This window comes from Coregonus clupeaformis, chromosome 30, assembly GCF_020615455.1.
Source record: "Coregonus clupeaformis isolate EN_2021a chromosome 30, ASM2061545v1, whole genome shotgun sequence".
NCBI classification, from domain to species: domain Eukaryota; kingdom Metazoa; phylum Chordata; class Actinopteri; order Salmoniformes; family Salmonidae; genus Coregonus; species Coregonus clupeaformis.
In genome coordinates, this window is record NC_059221.1 from 3,113,362 (window position 1) to 3,133,152 (window position 19,791).

Below are 19,791 nucleotides of genomic sequence, written 5' to 3' on the forward strand. Positions count from 1 at the left end.
AATTCCATTGCTGTGACATCATAAAGAGCATGCATTGTTCTGGAATGTCAATCATTCAGTGAAACTCCATTGTTGAAAACCTTGAGACAACAACAAAACAGCCATATGGCCTACTGTTAGTCATGGGAAGTACTTCTGCCCAGGGCAGCAATACCAACATGAAGATGATGAAGAAGGCATCTTCAGAGGCCTGGTATGTGCATGGAGTGATGAGATGTCTGTCTAGCCATTTACATTTAGGATCATCATTTTGTAAATGTTTATCACATTTGTGTCTGCATAAACAACTTTGCTTCCAGGTCCCCTACTGATGGAGACAAGCACAAACAAAATGGACCACAGGTATAGTGTAAAGACCTCTTGTGCATTACAGACCCTTCTACTGTATTCTTCTTGGTCTGATTGTCTGTCAGGTTGTGAGATGTAAAAGATGTAGTACTGTTATCCCCTCTGTCCCGTCCCTTGTGTTGTGTAGCTGACTGCTGGCTGCGGGTGCACCAAGAGTGGCTCCCCAGAGGAGGGGGAGAAGAGGAACCAGGGACGTGTGGAGGACCAGATCAACGAGGAGCACCTTCAACGCATTGAGGCCATGTTCCATGAGGCAGACACCGACGGGGGGGGAGGTACATAGATTTCGTGCCTCTCATCCACAGCCCATCCTCTCCCATTGATCCAGTTCTGATAGAGACGTCCACTAGCTGGATGTCTCTATCTCTGTCTATATGCGGTAGCAATTAGCCTGGAGACAAGGGTACCGTTCTAATGTCTCGCACACCTCATGAAAGCCTCTTGACTCTATAGCAGTGCCATCTCTGTGCTCATTTTCAACACCGTCTGAAGACGTGGCATGATCAGAAATACAACCATGGATCAACACTATATTCTAATGAGCCTCTTTTCTCCTGTCTTCCTCTGAAAGGATTGGATATGGAAGAGTTTCGTGAGGCGATCAAAAAGATCATGGGTGACATTGATGATGAAGATGTGGACATTATCTTCATGAAGGTGGACACCAACTGTGACGGTGGTGTGGACTGGGTGGGTGTCTGTCTGTCTGGCCAAGCTGGTAGTTTTGAGGACAGTAGACAAAGGCTTTTTATGTTTATTTTATTGCTCAGGGGTTAATGGGTCCAAGATGGGGAGTAATTGGGATTAGGGGGATAAAAAGAGTCATTCCATCCTTCCTTAGGCTTTTTACATGCTTGAGTGGGTGTGTCCCAAAGAGCGCCACGCGTCTCTCACAGACAGTAAGCCCCCTCTGACTCAAACCCCCAGCTGCCACCCCAAACCATTTTTTATGATGATCCCTCCCCTGTTACTAGACAGAGGGTCAGACCAGGGATGTCTGTGTGCTGAGACACAGAGGTTGACTCTGGTGGAAATCTCCTATCCGGAATGCCTGAAGTATGAACAACACACACACTGATACAGGCCAGACTTCTACTAGACAAGACTGAAATGCAACATCCACAGGGGGCAGACCACTCCAGAGGGAGAAAGGACTTATTTGAATAACACATGATCTCATTGTTTTTGTTTCAAATGGAGTTGTGTATGATTCTTCATTTCTCACCGATGGTTTTACTATATTTTCTCCCTATTTGTATACATCCACAGGCATCTTGCTCATGAAACCCATGGATCATTAGACTTTTTGGCAAACCTCTATGCTCACAAGCAGCAAGCAACATTTATAACTCTACTTTTCTCCACGTACATGTTGGCTGCATCCAAAATGAAGGCGAAATAAATGCACCCCTGCTCAGAAGAGGTGCTGGCTAGCGGAGTAGAACACTTGAAAAAGAAAAGCGGAGCCGCACATTCAACGTAGAGTTTGATCTGAAGCCATTCTTGTGATTATTCTGTTTTTGCTATCCAGTATAAATAATAATTGTAGGCTTATGTAGCCAATTTGTATTTATAATCGCATGTTATCCATTCATGACTTTTATGTCTATTTACATCTGTAAATCAACCAATGAAATCAGGCCACAGCCAGCTATGATTACAGACACCTGTGTGTCCCCTTTCAAAATATATAAACTAGTGACCTGCAGTGTTTGTCATTATACTCTGATGAAGACAGCTTTGCTGTCGAAACGTTGGTTATAAAATGATTGCATCTTTCTTTTTCATGCATCCAAAATGACACACTATTCCCTACTCTCTATATCGCACGTGGGAAATAGAGTGCCATTTCTGATTCGCCCTTGGACATACAGTAGCTCATGATGTGTGCCTGCCTGTCTGCCTGTAGGATGAGTATCTAAACTACATGCTGCTGGAGTACAGAGAGAAGGACTCCCTACAGAAGCAGAACCGTCCCCTCTACTTCCCCAAACCTCTAAAGATCGTCCCTGTGTAAGTGCTCTATCACTTGGGTCCTATTCATTACGGCACACTGTAGCAAAATGGTTTGCAATGGAAAACAAAAACAAGCATTTCTTATTGGACAAGTCCAAGCAGTCCCTCTGTTTCAGTCCATGATTTCAACCCTGGGTTAGGTGTGTTGTCATGGTACGGTGCCATGCCTGGGAGACCGGAGAAAGATGGGATGCTATTGCTGTATGTGAGACAAAAGAGAGATGGCTTTCAGATAGACATGGATGGTTCCCATTATGGTTGGCTATAACATGATGGCTAGGACAACTACTCCCCATTGTATGTATGTGGAAAGTGTGAAAGAGATTATTTGCATCTAACAGCGCCTTTGTAGTTTCACATGTAAATTATTCAAAGGGTCCAAGGATTTTGGCCATGAATCTCCCAAGTACTTTCTAACCCCCACTTTTTACACCCACTGCCTTTGCATTCTTCTATTCTCTCTCTCTCTCTGTCTGTGTGGGGTTGCGTGTGTGTGTGTCTGGTGTGGGCATGCAGGCATCCCCCTGTCTGTGTCAGTGACTCATGTCTGTGGATGACACAGCACTGCTACTCTCCTTACTCACGGTGTAATGGCAGTAGATCACTCAGTGTATCTGTCTGAGATCACCGGCATCCAGTCCTCCTGGGGTCTATTTTCTGACTATAGGAGACATGGATACAGGCAGTCTATAAATATCAACAGAGAATGGCTAAGATAATGTAATTTAATGGAATCGTTGGAGAATAGGTCTTTAGAAATATTGCAGCTTGCCACATTTTGTCATGTACGGTATTTGACAAACAAAATACTCTAAATCCTAAATGTCCAACACAATCCACACACAGATTTTGTTCTTTGACTGATGTCTTGGTGGTTTGTGAGGTCTGTGTGGTTTCTCTGTCTGGTTCTCTGCAGTGCCCACTGTGAGCCCATCGTCCGGCTGCAGTTTTACCCCTTCCAGACCCCCCAGGCAGAGAAGAACGGGGGGCAGGGCAGGGCCGTGCCCAAAACCCGCGTCCAATTGGGACGCTACTTGTCCATCAGCCGAGACGGTATCCTCAACTACTGGAGCGAGAGGTTCAAACTGACACGCACTGTCAACGTGAGTGTGTGTATGCCTTTGTGTGCACGCGACTGTGTGTGTGCAAGTGCGAATTTATGTGTGTGCGTGCACTTAAAACACCAGAGCACTTCCTTTCAGGCAGGTGTCTTACTTAAACCTTATTAAATGGGATTAGTGGTCTATATACACAAGAGTATACAAAATATTAAGAACGGGGGGATCACGTGACCCTTGAACGAGATGGCCGCATGAACTAGGAGCTCCACACAAGTAGTTTCCAATTCCTAATCTTACCTCCACTTCAAGTTTAAACTCATTTAGCTTTAGTCAAAAAGTCATGGCGGCTTCAAAAGGCAACACTACAGGGGACATTTTTACCCGGACTCGAGTACTAGCGACGGAAAAAGCCTCCAAGAAGCAGCTAGCTTCAGAAAAAGCTAGCGCCATTAGCCAGGAGAAAGAGGACCCGTCCCCCCCAGAGGCCCAACGAATGCCAACCTCGCACTCTGTCGAAGACATCTTTTCTGAGCTGAGATCCCAACGTACAGAACTCAACACTAAACTAGATGCCATTAACGCTCAGCTCAGTGCGATAGGGGGCAAGGTGACAATCCTGGAAAATGCCTTGCCTGACATAAACAACAAGATAACCATAAACGCGGGGCGCCTGGACGAGGCAGAGGGGCGAATCCTATCCACGGAAAACTTATTGACAGACGCCATGGAAACAATAGCATATGCTAAAAAAAAATAGAGCAGCTGGAAGAGAAAACAGAGGACCTGGAAAACAGGGGGGCGAAGGAATAATTGTGTTCTATTAAATCTGGGCGAAAAAGAAGAGGGAAACATGCCACTGATCCGCTACCTGCAAGACAAACTTCCCGAGTGGCTCCACCTGTCCACCGACAGGCCCATAGAACTCGAGAGAGCTCACCGAGCACTGAGGCCCCCACCAGCAGCCAGACAACCACCGCGCCCAATCACCATACGTTTCCTGAGATTCACCGACAAGGAACGAGTCCTACAGGCGGCGAAAACCAACACCATTACAGTGGGAAACGCCAAACTCACCTTACTCCAGGACCTGTCAGCTGGAATACGCCGAAAGCGCCGAGAGTTTGACGAGGTGAAGAAATGCTTCATTGACCGAGGCATCTTTAGGGGATTCAAATACCCAAACGAGATCAGGTTTCTTCACCAAGGAGCCCTGCGACACTTCAAAACTCCCGAAGAGGCAAAACGTTTTTTGAAAGACAACCCCGGTCAATGAGAAATGGACCATTGACTAAATGCGATTAATGCGATTACTGTTATTACTAAAGGAGGTAAGACAACATATAGCCGATATCCAAAGACCCACCGCCCTGCTAAATTTCATTATAGCCGTCCAATCTATATTTATGTTCCTTTAGCTGAGAGGGATAGGCCCCATATTATAACTTAGGCCTACTGTATGTAGGCTGGGCTATTGATTTTATTTTCTCCCTTTCTTAATGTGGTCTGGACGGGGGCTACGTTGTCAGTTACTCAATGCGGGCGGAGAGGATGAGGCATTTCTTTGGTGGGGAGGGGGAGACGTTGTGCGTTGCTAACTGTTCCCGGTCTTTTTTTTTGTTGGAACACAGAATTGTGACTGAGCGGGGAGGTAATAGATCCAACGGGATATGTCGAGTTGTTTGGGAACTCGGCTGGGGTGTTCAGAGATTGTTATTTTATGTAAACCATTTATTTTCCTTTTATGTGAACGCAGCTGTAACTACGATCCACCTTTACCCAGAGATGACTTGCACTAAAGTTCGATTACTGTTCGATGACGATGACTAGTACCTTAAATCTATTGACATGGAACTGCCACGGTCTAGGCCATGCAATAAAACGGAAAAAGATACTATGTGCTCTAAAAAAGGAAAAAGCAGACATCGCGCTATTGCAAGAGACACACCTCTGTGATGCTGAACATGCCAAACTCCGCAGAGCTTGGGTGGGACAGGTGTATTTCTCATCTTTCAAATCCAACAGTAGAGGTACAGCAATACTTATCCATAAGAATGTTCCATTCATAATTGACAAAAACATATCTGATCCGGAGGGGAGATTTATCTTGATAACTGGGTCACTGTATGGGCAACCAATTACTATCTTAAACATATACGCCCCTAACACAGATACTCCTGCTGTTATGTCGAAAATGATAACTCTGTTCAATGAGCATTGTGTTTCCTTTGGAGTGTTGGCCGGAGATTTTAATTGTACCCTGAACCCAACCCTAGACAAATCATCTCAAATCACCACCACAAATCCTAGATCTGCAAAGATGTTGAACTCTCTTACTAAAGAGATGGGACTGATAGATATCTGGAGAGAGACTAATAGCTCAGCTATGGACTATACATACTACTCTAATGTCCATAACACCTACTCCCGTATAGATTACATTTTTATCCCAAAGAGTTTCATAAATTCAGCCACGTGTACAATCGGACCCATAGCGCTTTCGGATCACGCCTTTGTCCACCTCCGCTTTGACCTCTGCAAAAACATCCCGAGATCAAAGAGCTGGAAATTCAACACCTCCATGCTATCAAACGAAGCATTCCATACATTGGTAACTACATGGATAGACAACTACACACAAGACAACAAAGATTCTCCTGTTTCTCCGGCCACAATGTGGGACGCTGCTAAAGCCACACTAAGAGGTCATCTAATTGCATATGCTTCCTCTAAGAAAAAAGCAATGGAAGCACACAGGCTAGATCTGGAGAGGGGAGCTGGAACGCTGTGAAAAAGTACATAAACAATCCCCAGACAGCACCTCCTGGAGTCAACTTAAAGCAGCCAAAGCCAAACTGAATTTGGACTATACTCGGGAGATTTAAAAAAAAGTTTTCTTTACTAAACAGAAATACCATGAGTATAGCAATAGGCCTAGTAGATTGCTTGCTTATCAATTAAAAAAAGAGCAGTCAGAGCGTACAATTATGGCTATCCGAACAGCAGAGGATGAGGTCACATATGATCCAAAAAAGATCAATTTAACTTTTCATGATTTTTACTGCAAACTATATACCTCTGAGAGAAAACACACGGAGGCAGAACTCCACTCCTTCCTAGAGGGAATCTCGCTACCTAAACTATCAGAGACCGACCAAGAAGATCTCAACTCCCCCTTCACTCCTGAGGAGATCCTGGAGGCAATTACCTCCATGCCACCTAACAAGTCCCCAGGCCCAGATGGATTCCCCAGAGAGTTCTACAAAGCTTTTTGGCCCCAGCTTAGCCCTATTTTCATGCCAATGCTGGAGGATTTTTGCAAAAACTGAGTTCTCCCAGACTCAATGCACACAGCTCGCATTACAGTGTTGCTCAAAAAAGACAAGGATCCCCTATCCTGCTCCTCCTTCCGGCCCATAAGCTTGTTGGATTTCGACTACAAAATAATCACCAAATTGCTCGCCAAAAGACTAAACACTCTTCTTCCCAAAATAATAAAAGCGGACCAGACGGGATTTATTAGAGACAGATACTCTTCTGATAACATTCGCCGTCTTTTTGATATTATTGATCAAGTAAACGCACAGAAGACCCCTGTCCTGCTGGCTTCACTGGATGCTGAGAAGGCGTTCGACAGGATGGAGTGGAGCTTTCTGTTCTCAGTCTTAGAGAAGTTCAACATGGGCCCAAACTTTATTAAATGGATCAAATCACTATACTCTCATCCAAATGCCATGGTGACTACTAACGGACTGAACTCTGACAGATTCCCCTTGGGACGGGGCACAAGACAAGGGTGCTCGCTGTCCCCCCTGCTCTACTTGTTGGGGGCGGAGCCTCTGGCAGAGTTGATAAGGAGCAATCCAAGTATTATGGGTGTTCCTGCAGGCGGCCTGCAGCACAAGATTTCGCTTTACGCGGATGATGTCTTGCTCTACATATCCAACCCTGAGAAATCCCTTCCTCCCATCTTAGATACAATTGCTCAGTATGGCACGTTTTCAGGTTATAAGATTAATTTTAACAAATCCACTGTCTGCCCTCTCAATATTATACTCACCAGTTCTATGAAGACACTATGCCCATTCCAATGGAAGACACAGGGGTTTCAATACCTTGGGATATTCATAACACCAGATCTGAATAGGCTTTTCAAAGAGAATTATCTTCCACTCCTGGATCAAATCAAGAACAACCTCCAAACCTGGATCTCCCTCCCAATTAGCTTAGTAGGAAGAATTAATGTAATCCGTATGAACATCCTCCCCTAGACTGAACTATTTATTTCAGATGCTCCCATGCTATCTCCCAGCTTCCTTTTTCAAAGCAATTAACCAAAGCATCACCAAATTTATATGGGGCAATAAAAAACCTAGGATCAAGCTTTCCACTCTATCGAAACCTGAATCTAAGGGTGGTCTTGCCCTTCCCTCCCTTCAATTGTACTACTGGTCTGCCCAAATCCGCAACATGCTAACATGGATCACAAACAGACAAGAGTCAACGTGGAGCCAGATAGAAGCCCAATCTTGTGGTTCATTGCCACTAAGCTCAACTATATTCATTGATAACTTTAGTGAAGTGGGCAACATAGCCAAAACATTTGTGATTTACAGTACCCTACGAGCGTGGAGGGACTGTAAGAAATACTTGGGCATCTCCTCCCAAATATGTTCTCACTCGCCTATAGTAGGCAACCCAGACTTGCCAAAAGCCCTGAGAGATGCCAACTTTAATCTTTGGCATACTCTAGGAATCAGGACCTTTTCAGACCTATTTCATCAGAAGACCACTACACTGAAATCCTTTCAAGAGCTCTGCAATGAATTCAATGTGCCAAGATCCCATTTTTTAAAATATCTACAAATTAGACATGTCATCTCCTCATTTACTTCCAAGAGGAGGTTTAGAACTCAGTTGAATGAAGTTGAAACCCTTCTTGTCACAGCACAATCCATTAAAGGCAAAATATCCTATATCTATAGACTCCTTTCTGAGAAAGGAGGATCCTCCTTTACTCCTTTGAAAATAATATGGGAAAAGGACCTTGGTCTGACTATCAGTGACGAGTTATGGGCGGAGGTTTGCGACAGGGTATACTGCTCCTCTACTAATGTAAAAATGAAAGAATCTAATTACAAATTTTTGTACAAATTTTATTACACTCCCCTGAGACTCCATAAAATGAAAACAGACATTTCTCCTAATTGTAATAGATGTACCTCTGAAAGTGGAACCTATATGCATGTATTTTGGAGCTGCAGAGAGATTGCCAGATTTTGGCAATCTATACATACTGCTGCACAGAAAATACTAGATGTACAGTTTGATATGACCCCATGTCTCTATCTTCTTAATGCCCAGCAGGACTTTGTTCTTGATCCTGACAGAGAAAATTTGCTCATGACCATTACATACTTTGCTAAGAAATGTATTCTTCTATTGTGGGCCTCTAATACTTCCCCTACATTTAAAATGTGGATTGACCAGATTGTTGACTTTCTCCCCCTTGAAAAGCTCACTTATGACCTCCACAAGAGACAGCCCAAGTTTGATAGACTCTGGTCTCCACTACTCAACTATATTTCAAATTGGACAGAGTGAATGGGGGAATCAGGGAGATGGGCAGATGCGTGTTGTGTAAGGTGCTGTAAAACCTAAAAACTAATTATTGGCTCGTCATCTCAGCTAGGGCTGGAAATAGCTAATAAGAACCTTGATAGTGCTGCTGTAAGTTCTATAATTTAAATTTTGTTATAATTATTATTTGTGTGTGTATGTATGTATGTATGTATGTATATATATGTATGTATATATATATATACATATATAAAACAATTTTTTTATTATTATTATTTTTTACATTTTTTTTAATTCACATCTGTGAATGTGGAATGTGTTTGGTTGGTTGATTGAAAACTTAATAAAACTTTAAATTGAAAAAAAAATATTAAGAACACCTGCTCTTTCCATGACATAGATTATCCAGGTGAAGGCTATGATCCCTTATTGATGTCACTTGTTAAATCGACTTCAATCAGTGTAGATGAAGGGGAGGAGTCGGATTAAAGAAGGATTTTTAAGCCTTGAGACAATTGAGACATGGATTGTGTATGTGTGCCATTGAGGGTGAATGGGCAAAACAAAATATTTAACTGCCTTTGAACGGGGTATGGTAGTTGGAAGTCGGAAGTTTACATACATCTTAGCCAAATACATTTAAACTCAGTTTTTCACAATCCCTGACATTTAATTCTAGTAAAAATTCCCTGTCTTAGGTAAGTTAGGATCGCCACTTTATTTTAAGAACGTGGAATGTCAGAATAATAGTAGAGATAATTATTTATTTCAGCTTTTATTTATTTCATCACATTCCCAGTGGGTCAGACGTTTACATACACTCAATTAGTATTTGGTAACATTGCCTTTAAATTGTTTAACTTGGGTCAAACGTTTCGGGTAGCCTTCCACAAGCTTCCCACAATAAGTTGGGTGAATTTTGGCCCATTCCTCCTGACAGAGCAGGTGTAACTGAGTCAGGTTTGTAGGCCTCCTTGCTCGCACACGCTTTTTCAGTTCTGCCCACACATTTTCTATAGGATTGAGGTTAGGGCTTTGTGATGGCCACTCCAATAACTTGACTTTGTTGTCCTTAAGCCATTTTGCCACAACTTTGGAAGTATGCTTGGGGTCATTGTCCATTTGGAAGACCCATTTGCGACCAAGCTTTAACTTCCTGACTGATGTCTTGAGATGTTGCTTCAATATATCCACATAATTTTCCTTCCTCATGATGCCATCTATTTTGTGAAGTGCACCAGTCCCTCCTGCAGCAAAGCACCCCCACAGCATGATGCTGCCACCCCCGTGCTTCACGGTTGGGCTGGTGTTCTTCGGCTTGCAAGTGCCCCCTTTTTCCTCCAAACATAACGATGGTCATTATGGCCAAACAGTTATATTTTTGTTTCATCAGACCAGAGGACATTTCTCCAAAAAGTACGATCTTTGTCCCCATGTGCAGTTGCAAACCGTAGTCTGGCTTTTTTATGGCGGTTTTGGAGCAGTGGCTTCTTCCTTGCTGAGCGGCCTTTCAGGTTATGTCGATATAGGACTCGTTTTACTGTGGATATAGATACTTTTGTACCTGTTTCCTCCAGCATCTTCACAAGGTCCTTTGCTGTTGTTCTGGGATTGATTTGCACTTTTCGCACCAAAGTACGTTAATCTCTAGGAGACAAAACACGTCTCCTTCCTGAGCGGTACGATGGCTGCGTGGTCCCATGGTGTTTATACTTGCGTACAATTGTTTGTACAGATGAACGTGGTACCTTCAGGCGTTTGGAAATTGCTCCCAAGGATGAACCAGACTTGTGGAGGTCTACAATTTGTTTTGATTTTCCCATGATGCCTAACAGGTCCTCAACTAGCAGCTTGATTAAATAGTACCCACAAAACACCAGTCTCAACGTCAACAGTGAAGAGGCGACTCCGGGATGCTGACCTTCTAGGCAGAGTTGCAAAGAAAAAGCCATATCTCAGCCTGGCCAATAAAAATAAAAGATGGGCAGCCTTAGATATGGCTTTTTCTTTGCAACTTATTAGGATTTAGTTAATTTGTGGAATTTCTTTCCTTCTTAATGCATTTGAGCTAATCAGTTGTGTTGTGACAAGGTAGGGGTGGTATACAGAAGATAGCCCTATTTGGTAAAAGACCAAGTCCATATTATGGCAAGAACAGCTCAAATAAGCAAAGAGAAACGACAGTCCAACATTACTTTAAGACATGAAGGTCAGTCAATCCGGAAAATGTTTCTTCAAGTGCAGTCGCAAAAACCATCAAGCGCTATGATGAAACTGGCTCTCATGAGGACTGCCACAGGAAAGGAAGTTAATTAGAGTTAACTGCACCTCAGATTGCAGCCCAAGTAAATGCTTCACAGAGTTCAAGTAACAGACACATCTCAACGTCAACTGTGTCCCAAATCATAATGAGTTAATTGTTACATGATTAATTGAATTGAGTAACAATTAAACATAGTTAGTTGATTCGATAAATAACAGTCATCATATTAATGAGAGTCACGTCACGACACAGCCAACAAGTGCTCAGCATATGTGGGAACTCCTTCAAGACTGTTGGAAAAGCGTTCCTCATTAAGCTGGATGAGATAATGCCAAGAGTGTGCAAAGCTGTCATCAAGGCAAAGGGTGGCTACTTTGAAGAATCTCAGCTATAAACAATATTTTGATTTGTGTAACACTTTTTTGGTTACTACATGATTCTATATGTGTTATTTCATAGCTTTGATGTCTTCACTATTATTCTACAATGTAGAAAATAGTAAAAATAAATAAAAACCCTTGAATGAGTAGGTGTGTCCAAACTTTTGAATTATACTGAATATATGTATGTATGTGTGGTTCTAGGGGTCTACTGACCTTTGACCTTCCTCCTCTGTCTGTCCTCCATCAGTTGGACCAGCTGAAACGAGCCCCACCCTCCACCTCCATTCAGCAAATCTGGGTAACCGACATGATCTGCTTGAGCAACCTTAACCTCCTGGCTATTTCCTCCACCGGACGAGACGTTGGTGTGTGTATGCATGTGTGGAGCCTGCAGCAAGTGTGTGTTTTGAAGTGTGTCTGTAAGAATTGTATGTAACCCTGAATAAAACCATGAACCAAATCAGACCAGATTTGGTAGTAGCAATTTAACATCCCTTGCTTTCACTTTGAATAGCTTTAGACATTATTTTACGTGTTTCTCTGTGTTTTTATGCCTGTCTGTGTGTTAGAGTTCTATGACATCAGCGCCAGCAAGTGTGACATTGTATTCTCTCTGACTGGACTGGAGGGCTACGTGGTCGTCATGGATTACTGGTAGGGCATTGGCTAGTGCATTAGATTACCAGGCATTAGCTAGTCTAGTGAATCATGTTACTGATAGGGCATTGGCTAGGACTTTAAATTACTGGTATGGTATTGGCTATAGGGCATAACACATATTTAGATAAAACATCAGATCAGTCGAAGGGAGGATCTGTTAATGATAACAATGCATTTTGTTGTGTAAGGCTCATTTCCCACACTGTCTGTCTGTCTGTCCAGGTCAGATGGAACCAAAGCAGTGTTTTCGATAGGGGACATTGAGGGTTATGTGTCTGTCTTCATCTCCAGTGATGTGCTCCAGTATGGGCTGTTCAACAGCGGGGCCTTCAAGTCTGGTACTAACCCTCCCTTCAATGTACATGATCAAACCCTTCCCTTCACCTTATGATGGTTCTCAGCTAGTTGGTTGGTGGATGGTTACCCTCTCTCTCTCTCTCTGTCTCAGGGGGGAATTGCCGCATCCCTGTCCCAGCTCTGCTGAAGAACACCTCCAAGTATTTTCTGTGTTTCAAAGTGGTAAGTAGTGCTTTAAAAAGGCAATTATTCTGGTCAGTCTAAGAGCAGGTATCTGTGCCTGGTTTTGTTACAGCCCAGCAGTAACACTTGATTCAAATATTCAACTAATCAAGGTCTTCACTTTACAATTAGCTGAATTAGGGTCTGTTACTGCAGGTTTGGAAGAAGGCCTACCCACCAGTAGATCTTTAGGACTGGAGTAAAGATTTAGGTGGACAGTGACCCTCTATACTGCTCCACAGAGTCTAGCAGAGATGTTGTAAAGGATTTAATGAAAACAACGTTAATGATAAGGTCTCTATTTTTATAATTGTCAACACAGTTTTACATCTCCTTTGTGAGCGAAACCATTTTGGGCTCTTTGTTCGCCTGTTGGAGAGGAAGGAAAAAGAATAGAGGTGACAAAAGAAGGGGATGACAACAGCATTGTGAGAGATGGAGAGGAGGATGGGGTGAAGGAGAGAGAGTTTCTCTACCTCGGTGATGGATCAGTCTCTGTCTCAAAGGGACTGTCCCATTACCCATCTGTGACCTTGAGGATGTATCCTGTATCACTGACTAATATATACTAATCAGGTCGAAGATGATAGTCTGCCTGTCAGGAGGGAGCCCTGGGCCGGAAGATGGACTGATTGACTGCAGTAGACCACATGCACCTTCATTTCCCTCTCAGCAGCCTTTATTACACTACTCTATTGCCTATTTATTACGTTGGTCTTGATTTCTTATTTCTTTCTCCTTTTTTCAGTATCCCACTCATGTTGTAGTTTTTTTCACATTATTACGGTATCTCTTCTTATCATGCCTCTGTGCCGCTCATCCCCCCGCCTCCCAGGCCCTGCACAATAACTGGTGCCATCAGATCCGCTTCCTACCTGAGTTAAACGCTGTCGCCACCTGCTGTGCCTCTGACCAAACTTCCATGGTGCTCACCACTGTGCCCCACTCTCAGAAGGCTAAAATCCAGTATGTTCCCCCTGCCCTGCCATGTACACATAGTGGTCCAGGAACTCTCTATTTTACCTTATTCCACTCACACATCTCTGTATCTCCATAGACCGTACAGAGGAACAGGGCCCATATTCACAAAGTGTTTTTGAGTGCTGATCTAGGACCAGGTGCCCTTTAAAAGTCCTACTTTAAGACACTGAATAATTGCCCTGATTGTTACAGTAGCATTTTGTCCATTTTCACTAAAGACTAAATGTTTAGATAGTAAGTTTAGGAATACAATTTCTTTCCAAAAGTGACTGTATGCTTTCTCCTCCATCACAGCAACTCATGCTTTCAGCTGAGGAAAGGAATCCTCTGCTTTGACTACTCTCCCGAGTTTAACATTCTGGGTAAGAGATTGATTAGGATGAATCCTCTTTCACAAAAGTGTAATAATAAGGCAATTTGCAATTGGGTGATGTTCGTGCAAAAATATCAGCAGTTTTCTTTCACCTCCTGCACATTTTTACCATCATATCTTTACTTTGTGTGTGTAAATAAATTAATAACAAAGTTAAAAGAAGGGTTGTGTTTTGAATGTAAATGAATCCCTGTCATAGTGACTGGAGGCTTTGACCGCATTGTGAGGATCTGGAACCCATACGTGAACAACTGTGCCACCTCTCAGATGAAGGGCCACTCCACAGCCATCACACACATCGTGGTCAACAGCAGCGACAACAAGATCATTAGCATCTCCAAGGACAAGGTCTGTCTGGGGACAAACCTGATCTACGGTCTCTGGTTACTCAGTGATCAGGATTACTTGAAATCATGTTATGAGAAATGTGATGAGCAAGAACTGCCATGCATGAATGGAAGAGAAGCACTTTGCTTGATTTCACGCATATGATCACACAATATATGCTTTCTTTCCTATTGTCTCTCTCTCTCTCTCTCGCTCTGTCTCTCTCTGTGTCTCTCTCTTTGTCTCTCTCTCTCTCTGTGTGTCTCTCTCTCTGTGTCTCTCTCTGTGTCTCTCTCTCTCTCTCTCTCTCTCTCTCTCTCTCTCTCTCTCTGTGTCTCTCGGTCTCAGAATGTGCGTGTGTGGGACCTGCAGGACTGTGCCTGTCTCCAGAACATCCACTCCAGGAATGTGACCATGAGTCGCTTCCCAATCTCCAGTTTCCACTACAACAGAGACACCAACACCCTGGTGCTGGCCACCTTCCTGGTAGGCTCCCCATCTTGTTCATTCACATACTGTAGGACACATAAAAGGGGACTGATTGAGTAATCAAGGCCCTAGGGAGATTAGCGGTGGCTAAGTGGTCTGCTAATGAGCATCGAGGAAGCCATGCAAATGCAATTTATCATCTCACACAAACATGTGAAAACTACTCTTGCATCAACAGCTATGTTTTTTTTGCCTATTATAACGGCAATCTTTGTGTGCAGATAGGGGTTCTACATGGAGTGGTGGATGATGTGGATACACTTCACAAGCTACAGACATCACATGAGCAGCCCCTGTGTACAGCTCTCTATAACACCAACTTCAAACAGGTGTGTTGTTGGGTATACTCTAAAACACCAGGTGGATGGATGAAAGAATGAATGAACAAACAAACGCCTCGTTCAACACAAGGTGAGGAAAAAGAAAGAAAACAAACATTCTGTCCCATTTGAACCTCAATATGCCTTCCTTCCTTCCCTCTGTCCCAGGTAGTGAGTGGCTGTCATAACGGCGTGGTGAGCGTGTGGGAAATCCTGACGGGGGAGAAGATCATGCAGTTCCAGACGTCCCCGGAGAAGGCGGTGGAGGTGACGGCCATGACATTCGACGGGCCCAAGCGCCGCCTCATCACGGGGTCCAAGGACGGCACCCTGCGCCTGTGGAACTTCAACAACGGAGCGCTGCTAGCTACACTCCCCATACTGAATGATAACGAGGTAGAAGTTACCCCTAACTACAGATCAGGGATCAGTATATAGCCTACCTTCATTCAGCCTTATCCAATAGGGGGATAAGAAAATCTGACCCTGATCTTTTTCCAGGTGACGGGGGTAATCTACATCAACCAAAGGATATATGTGTCCGGCTGGAGCAAAAGGGTCATGTGGTACTTGTGAGTACACCTCCCATCGAAACCCCATTTGTCATTAAAGTCTGCAGGGTTAAATACTGAGCAATGTGACATCATCATACACAGCGGAACGACTTCATGCTTGACGATGTTGTAATGCTGAGTGTACCTTTAAGGCTCCTCTGATGGAGAGTGTGTTTTTTTAAAATATTTTTTTATTTTTTGGGGGGGGGGGTGGATCAGCTTAATATTGCAGATAGATTGTATCTTCTATCAATGTAATTGTCTGCATCACTTCCAATCCCCCATGTTTTTTATATATATACTCCCCTTTATTACTTTTCAACCCCGCCATCCTTTCCCTACTTGGAGTTAATTAGTGAACAACAATGCCCAGGCCTCTACTTCCGGTCTATACTTACTATCTACACCTTATGGACACAGTTAATTTTACAATAATTATATTATATATATATATATATTTTTTGCTCCTGAACTACTACATGGGAGAAGTATATTGTCACGAGAATTTATATCTCTAATTAATCAAACTTAATGCTCTGAATAATTCCCAGAGGGTGTAAATTCTCTGGTTTAATCATGAATTAAACAAAGGTCCGCAACCAGCAAGAATGATCTGTATTTTTAATCATGGAGAGCTCTGGCGCCAAAAAATACATACACAGCCTTTATACCCCCTGACACACAAAGGCACTTTGCTCCGCCCACCTTTAAACAGCTTCTCAGTCCCCTTCACCCTGGAATGCTTTCTCAGCAGTTTCTAACTCCTCCCCCTCTGTTAGTGGGTTGACACTACATTATAACTCTAACACCATTCACACATTTATACTGTATTTGGGGTGAAATCCTTTAGTAATTATTCTTAAAATACAAATTAATCTATCAATCCACCCCTTTGACTAAATGTTTTCACATTCAGGATAAATGTATTTACAAGCATGATTAATCTCAGAGATTATGTCAGAACTAATAAACATTTCATCCAATTGCGGTCTTTCAGGGTCAAAATCCTCGTCATCCACCAAGCCTGGAGGATCGTTTTTCACATTCCCCTGGTCAGAGTCCGGAGTCGGTCCATCTCTCATCATTGTTGAGATACTGCATTTCACCAACGCCTTACTCACCAATCCTCGGACACAGGGAACAAGACAACAACCACATAATACAAGAATACCCATACAAACACTGACCGCCCCTAAGATGGTGGCTGCTATGGTTTTCAAACATTTCATCAAACCACCCTATCCACGATGTACTAACTTCTGAGTTCTCAGCTCATTCTTCACTTAGTGCAGTTAATTCTGCAAGAGCTCTGGTGACTGTCCCATCCAGTGTGGTGTTGTTAGGGATAAATGTGCAACAATGGCTTATCATTCTATAGACACCGGCCCTTTCTGCCTGATCTAGAGCCAACCTCTTTTACTAAGTCATGAGTGGGATGGCGGATAATTTCAGAGATCCCTTTTACTGCATCCCTAGTCCCGCCAATAAATCGTTGTTGGTTGTAATAGATACAGTGGGGAAAAAAAGTATTTAGTCAGCCACCAATTGTGCAAGTTCTCCCACTTAAAAAGATGAGAGAGGCCTGTAATTTTCATCATAGGTACATGTCAACTGTGACAGACAAAATGAGATTTTTTTTCTCCAGAAAATCACATTGTAGGATTTTTTATGAATTTATTTGTAAATTATGGTGGAAAATAAGTATTTGGTCAATAACAAAAGTTTCTCAATACTTTGTTATATACCCTTTGTTGGCAATGACACAGGTCAAACGTTTTCTGTAAGTCTTCACAAGGTTTTCACACACTGTTGCTGGTATTTTGGCCCATTCCTCCATGCAGATCTCCTCTAGAGCAGTGATGTTTTGGGGCTGTCGCTGGGCAACACAGACTTTCAACTCCCTCCAAAGATTTTCTATGGGGTTGAGATCTGGAGACTGGCTAGGCCACTCCAGGACCTTGGAATGCTTCTTACGAAGCCACTCCTTCGTTGCCCGGGCGGTGTGTTTGGGATCATTGTCATGCTGAAAGACCCAGCAACGTTTCATCTTCAATGCCCTTGCTGATGGAAGGAGGTTTTCACTCAAAATCTCACGATACATGGCCCCATTCATTCTTTCCTTTACACGGATCAGTCGTCCTGGTCCCTTTGCAGAAAAACAGCTCCAAAGCATGATGTTTCCACCCCCATGCGTCACAGTAGGTATGGTGTTCTTTGGATGCAACTCAGCATTCTTTGTCCTCCAAACACGACGAGTTGAGTTTTTACCAAAAAGTTATATTTTGGTTTCATCTGACCATATGACATTCTCCCAATCCTCTTCTGGATCATCCAAATGCACTCTAGCAAACTTCAGACGGGCCTGGACATGTACTGGCTTAAGCAGGGGGACACGTCTGGCACTGCAGGATTTGAGTCCCTGGCGGCGTAGTGTGTTACTGATGGTAGGCTTTGTTACTTTGATCCCAGCTCTCTGCAGGTCATTCACTACGTCCCCCCGTGTGGTTCTGGGATTTTTGCTCACCGTTCTTGTGATCATTTTGACCCCACGGGGTGAGATCTTGCGTGGAGCCCCAGATCGAGGGAGGTTATCAGTGGTCTTGTATGTCTTCCATTTCCTAATAATTGCTCCCACAGTTGATTTCTTCAAACCAAGCTGCTTACCTATTGCAGATTCAGTCTTCCCAGCCTGATGCAGGTCTACAATTTTGTTTCTGGTGTCCTTTGACAGCTCTTTGGTCTTGGCCATAGTGGAGTTTGGAGTGTGACTTTTTGAGGTTGTGGACAGGTGTCTTTTATACTGATAACAAGTTCAAACAGGTGCCATTAATACAGGTAACGAGTGGAGGACAGAGGAGCCTCTTAAAGAAGAAGTTACAGGTCTGTGAGAGCCAGAAATCTTGCTTGTTTGTAGGTGACCAAATACTTATTTTCCACCATAATTTGCAAATAAATTCATTAAAAATCCTACAATGTGATTTTCTGGATTTTTTTTCCTCAATTTGTCTGTCATAGTTGACGTGTACCTATGATGAAAATTACAGGCCTCTCTCATCTTTTTAAGTGGGAGAACTTGCACAATTGGTGGCTGACTAAATACTTTTTTCCCCCACTGTATAATTAATCCACTTCACAATTTTGTTTATTGTCACCCACCAAAAGAACGTGGTAGTAAACCCTTCCTCTAATTCTTTCATACCCCCCTTGGTATCCCAATCGCATCCATCTAAATAGGGCTATTCTCCTTCTTGTTAAAACTCCTCCTACGTCTGTTTAACCCTTTCCTTGGTTCCTGGTGACTAGTTCTAACTAGCTGAATCAGTAGAACCAGGGCGCACGTATCCAGCCACCCTTTTGGTATTCTCTGCCTTATACTGCCTTTACTGGCACACGCCCACCACACATTGGTTACAGGGGCTGTAAGGTTCAGAATTCTCTCCTGTGCTTCTGAACTCAAGTCAATCACATTACTACTATCTCCAATTGATAATTGGTGATGTCTTTGTTTCTCTTTACCCCCCATCTGGATGTTCAGTCCCGCCCGGTCTCATATTCCCGTCCCCAAGTGTGTTTAAACACTTGAGTCTAGGAACAATCCGCCGTGGGGGCCGAACACGAATATAATGGGATTTTATAATCCCAAGTTGCTTATTGACATGTACCCCACCCATTGGCTACGTCCCTAACCCTTATTTTGAATCCGACAGTCTGCCCTTCTCTGACTCCCATTTTGTAGGCCACTCGTCCTTGACGGTCAGTATGTCGGGTCGCTTCTCTTCTCTTTTACTTCTTAACAATGGTAAGGGCATAGCGTAATTGGTGGTGGATCTTGACATATCAAGACCATTGCCGGACTATGATGCAGCTCAAGTTACCCCTATTCCCAAAAACCGCCAACCCTCTCCTGTCCTCAGTCTTTC

At 43.3% G+C, this 19,791-nt stretch overlaps 1 protein-coding gene across 1 annotated transcript in view; it reads left to right on the forward strand.

Moving 5' to 3' along the window:
• Positions 1-98: 98 nt before the first annotated feature.
• Positions 99-19,791, forward strand: part of LOC121545502 (WD repeat-containing protein on Y chromosome) — a 38,639-nt gene continuing 18,946 nt past the window's right edge. Inside the window, exons 1-17 of the mRNA XM_041856072.1 lie at positions 99-193; positions 300-342; positions 476-623; positions 920-1,038; positions 2,258-2,361; positions 3,281-3,467; positions 11,896-12,013; positions 12,218-12,302; positions 12,531-12,646; positions 12,757-12,827; positions 13,663-13,793; positions 14,103-14,170; positions 14,381-14,529; positions 14,857-14,994; positions 15,219-15,326; positions 15,486-15,713; positions 15,819-15,889. Of these exons, the coding sequence (XP_041712006.1) occupies positions 123-193; positions 300-342; positions 476-623; positions 920-1,038; positions 2,258-2,361; positions 3,281-3,467; positions 11,896-12,013; positions 12,218-12,302; positions 12,531-12,646; positions 12,757-12,827; positions 13,663-13,793; positions 14,103-14,170; positions 14,381-14,529; positions 14,857-14,994; positions 15,219-15,326; positions 15,486-15,713; positions 15,819-15,889 (1,955 nt within the window). The 5' untranslated portion in view covers positions 99-122. The remainder of the gene's footprint in view (positions 194-299; positions 343-475; positions 624-919; positions 1,039-2,257; positions 2,362-3,280; positions 3,468-11,895; positions 12,014-12,217; positions 12,303-12,530; positions 12,647-12,756; positions 12,828-13,662; positions 13,794-14,102; positions 14,171-14,380; positions 14,530-14,856; positions 14,995-15,218; positions 15,327-15,485; positions 15,714-15,818; positions 15,890-19,791) is intronic.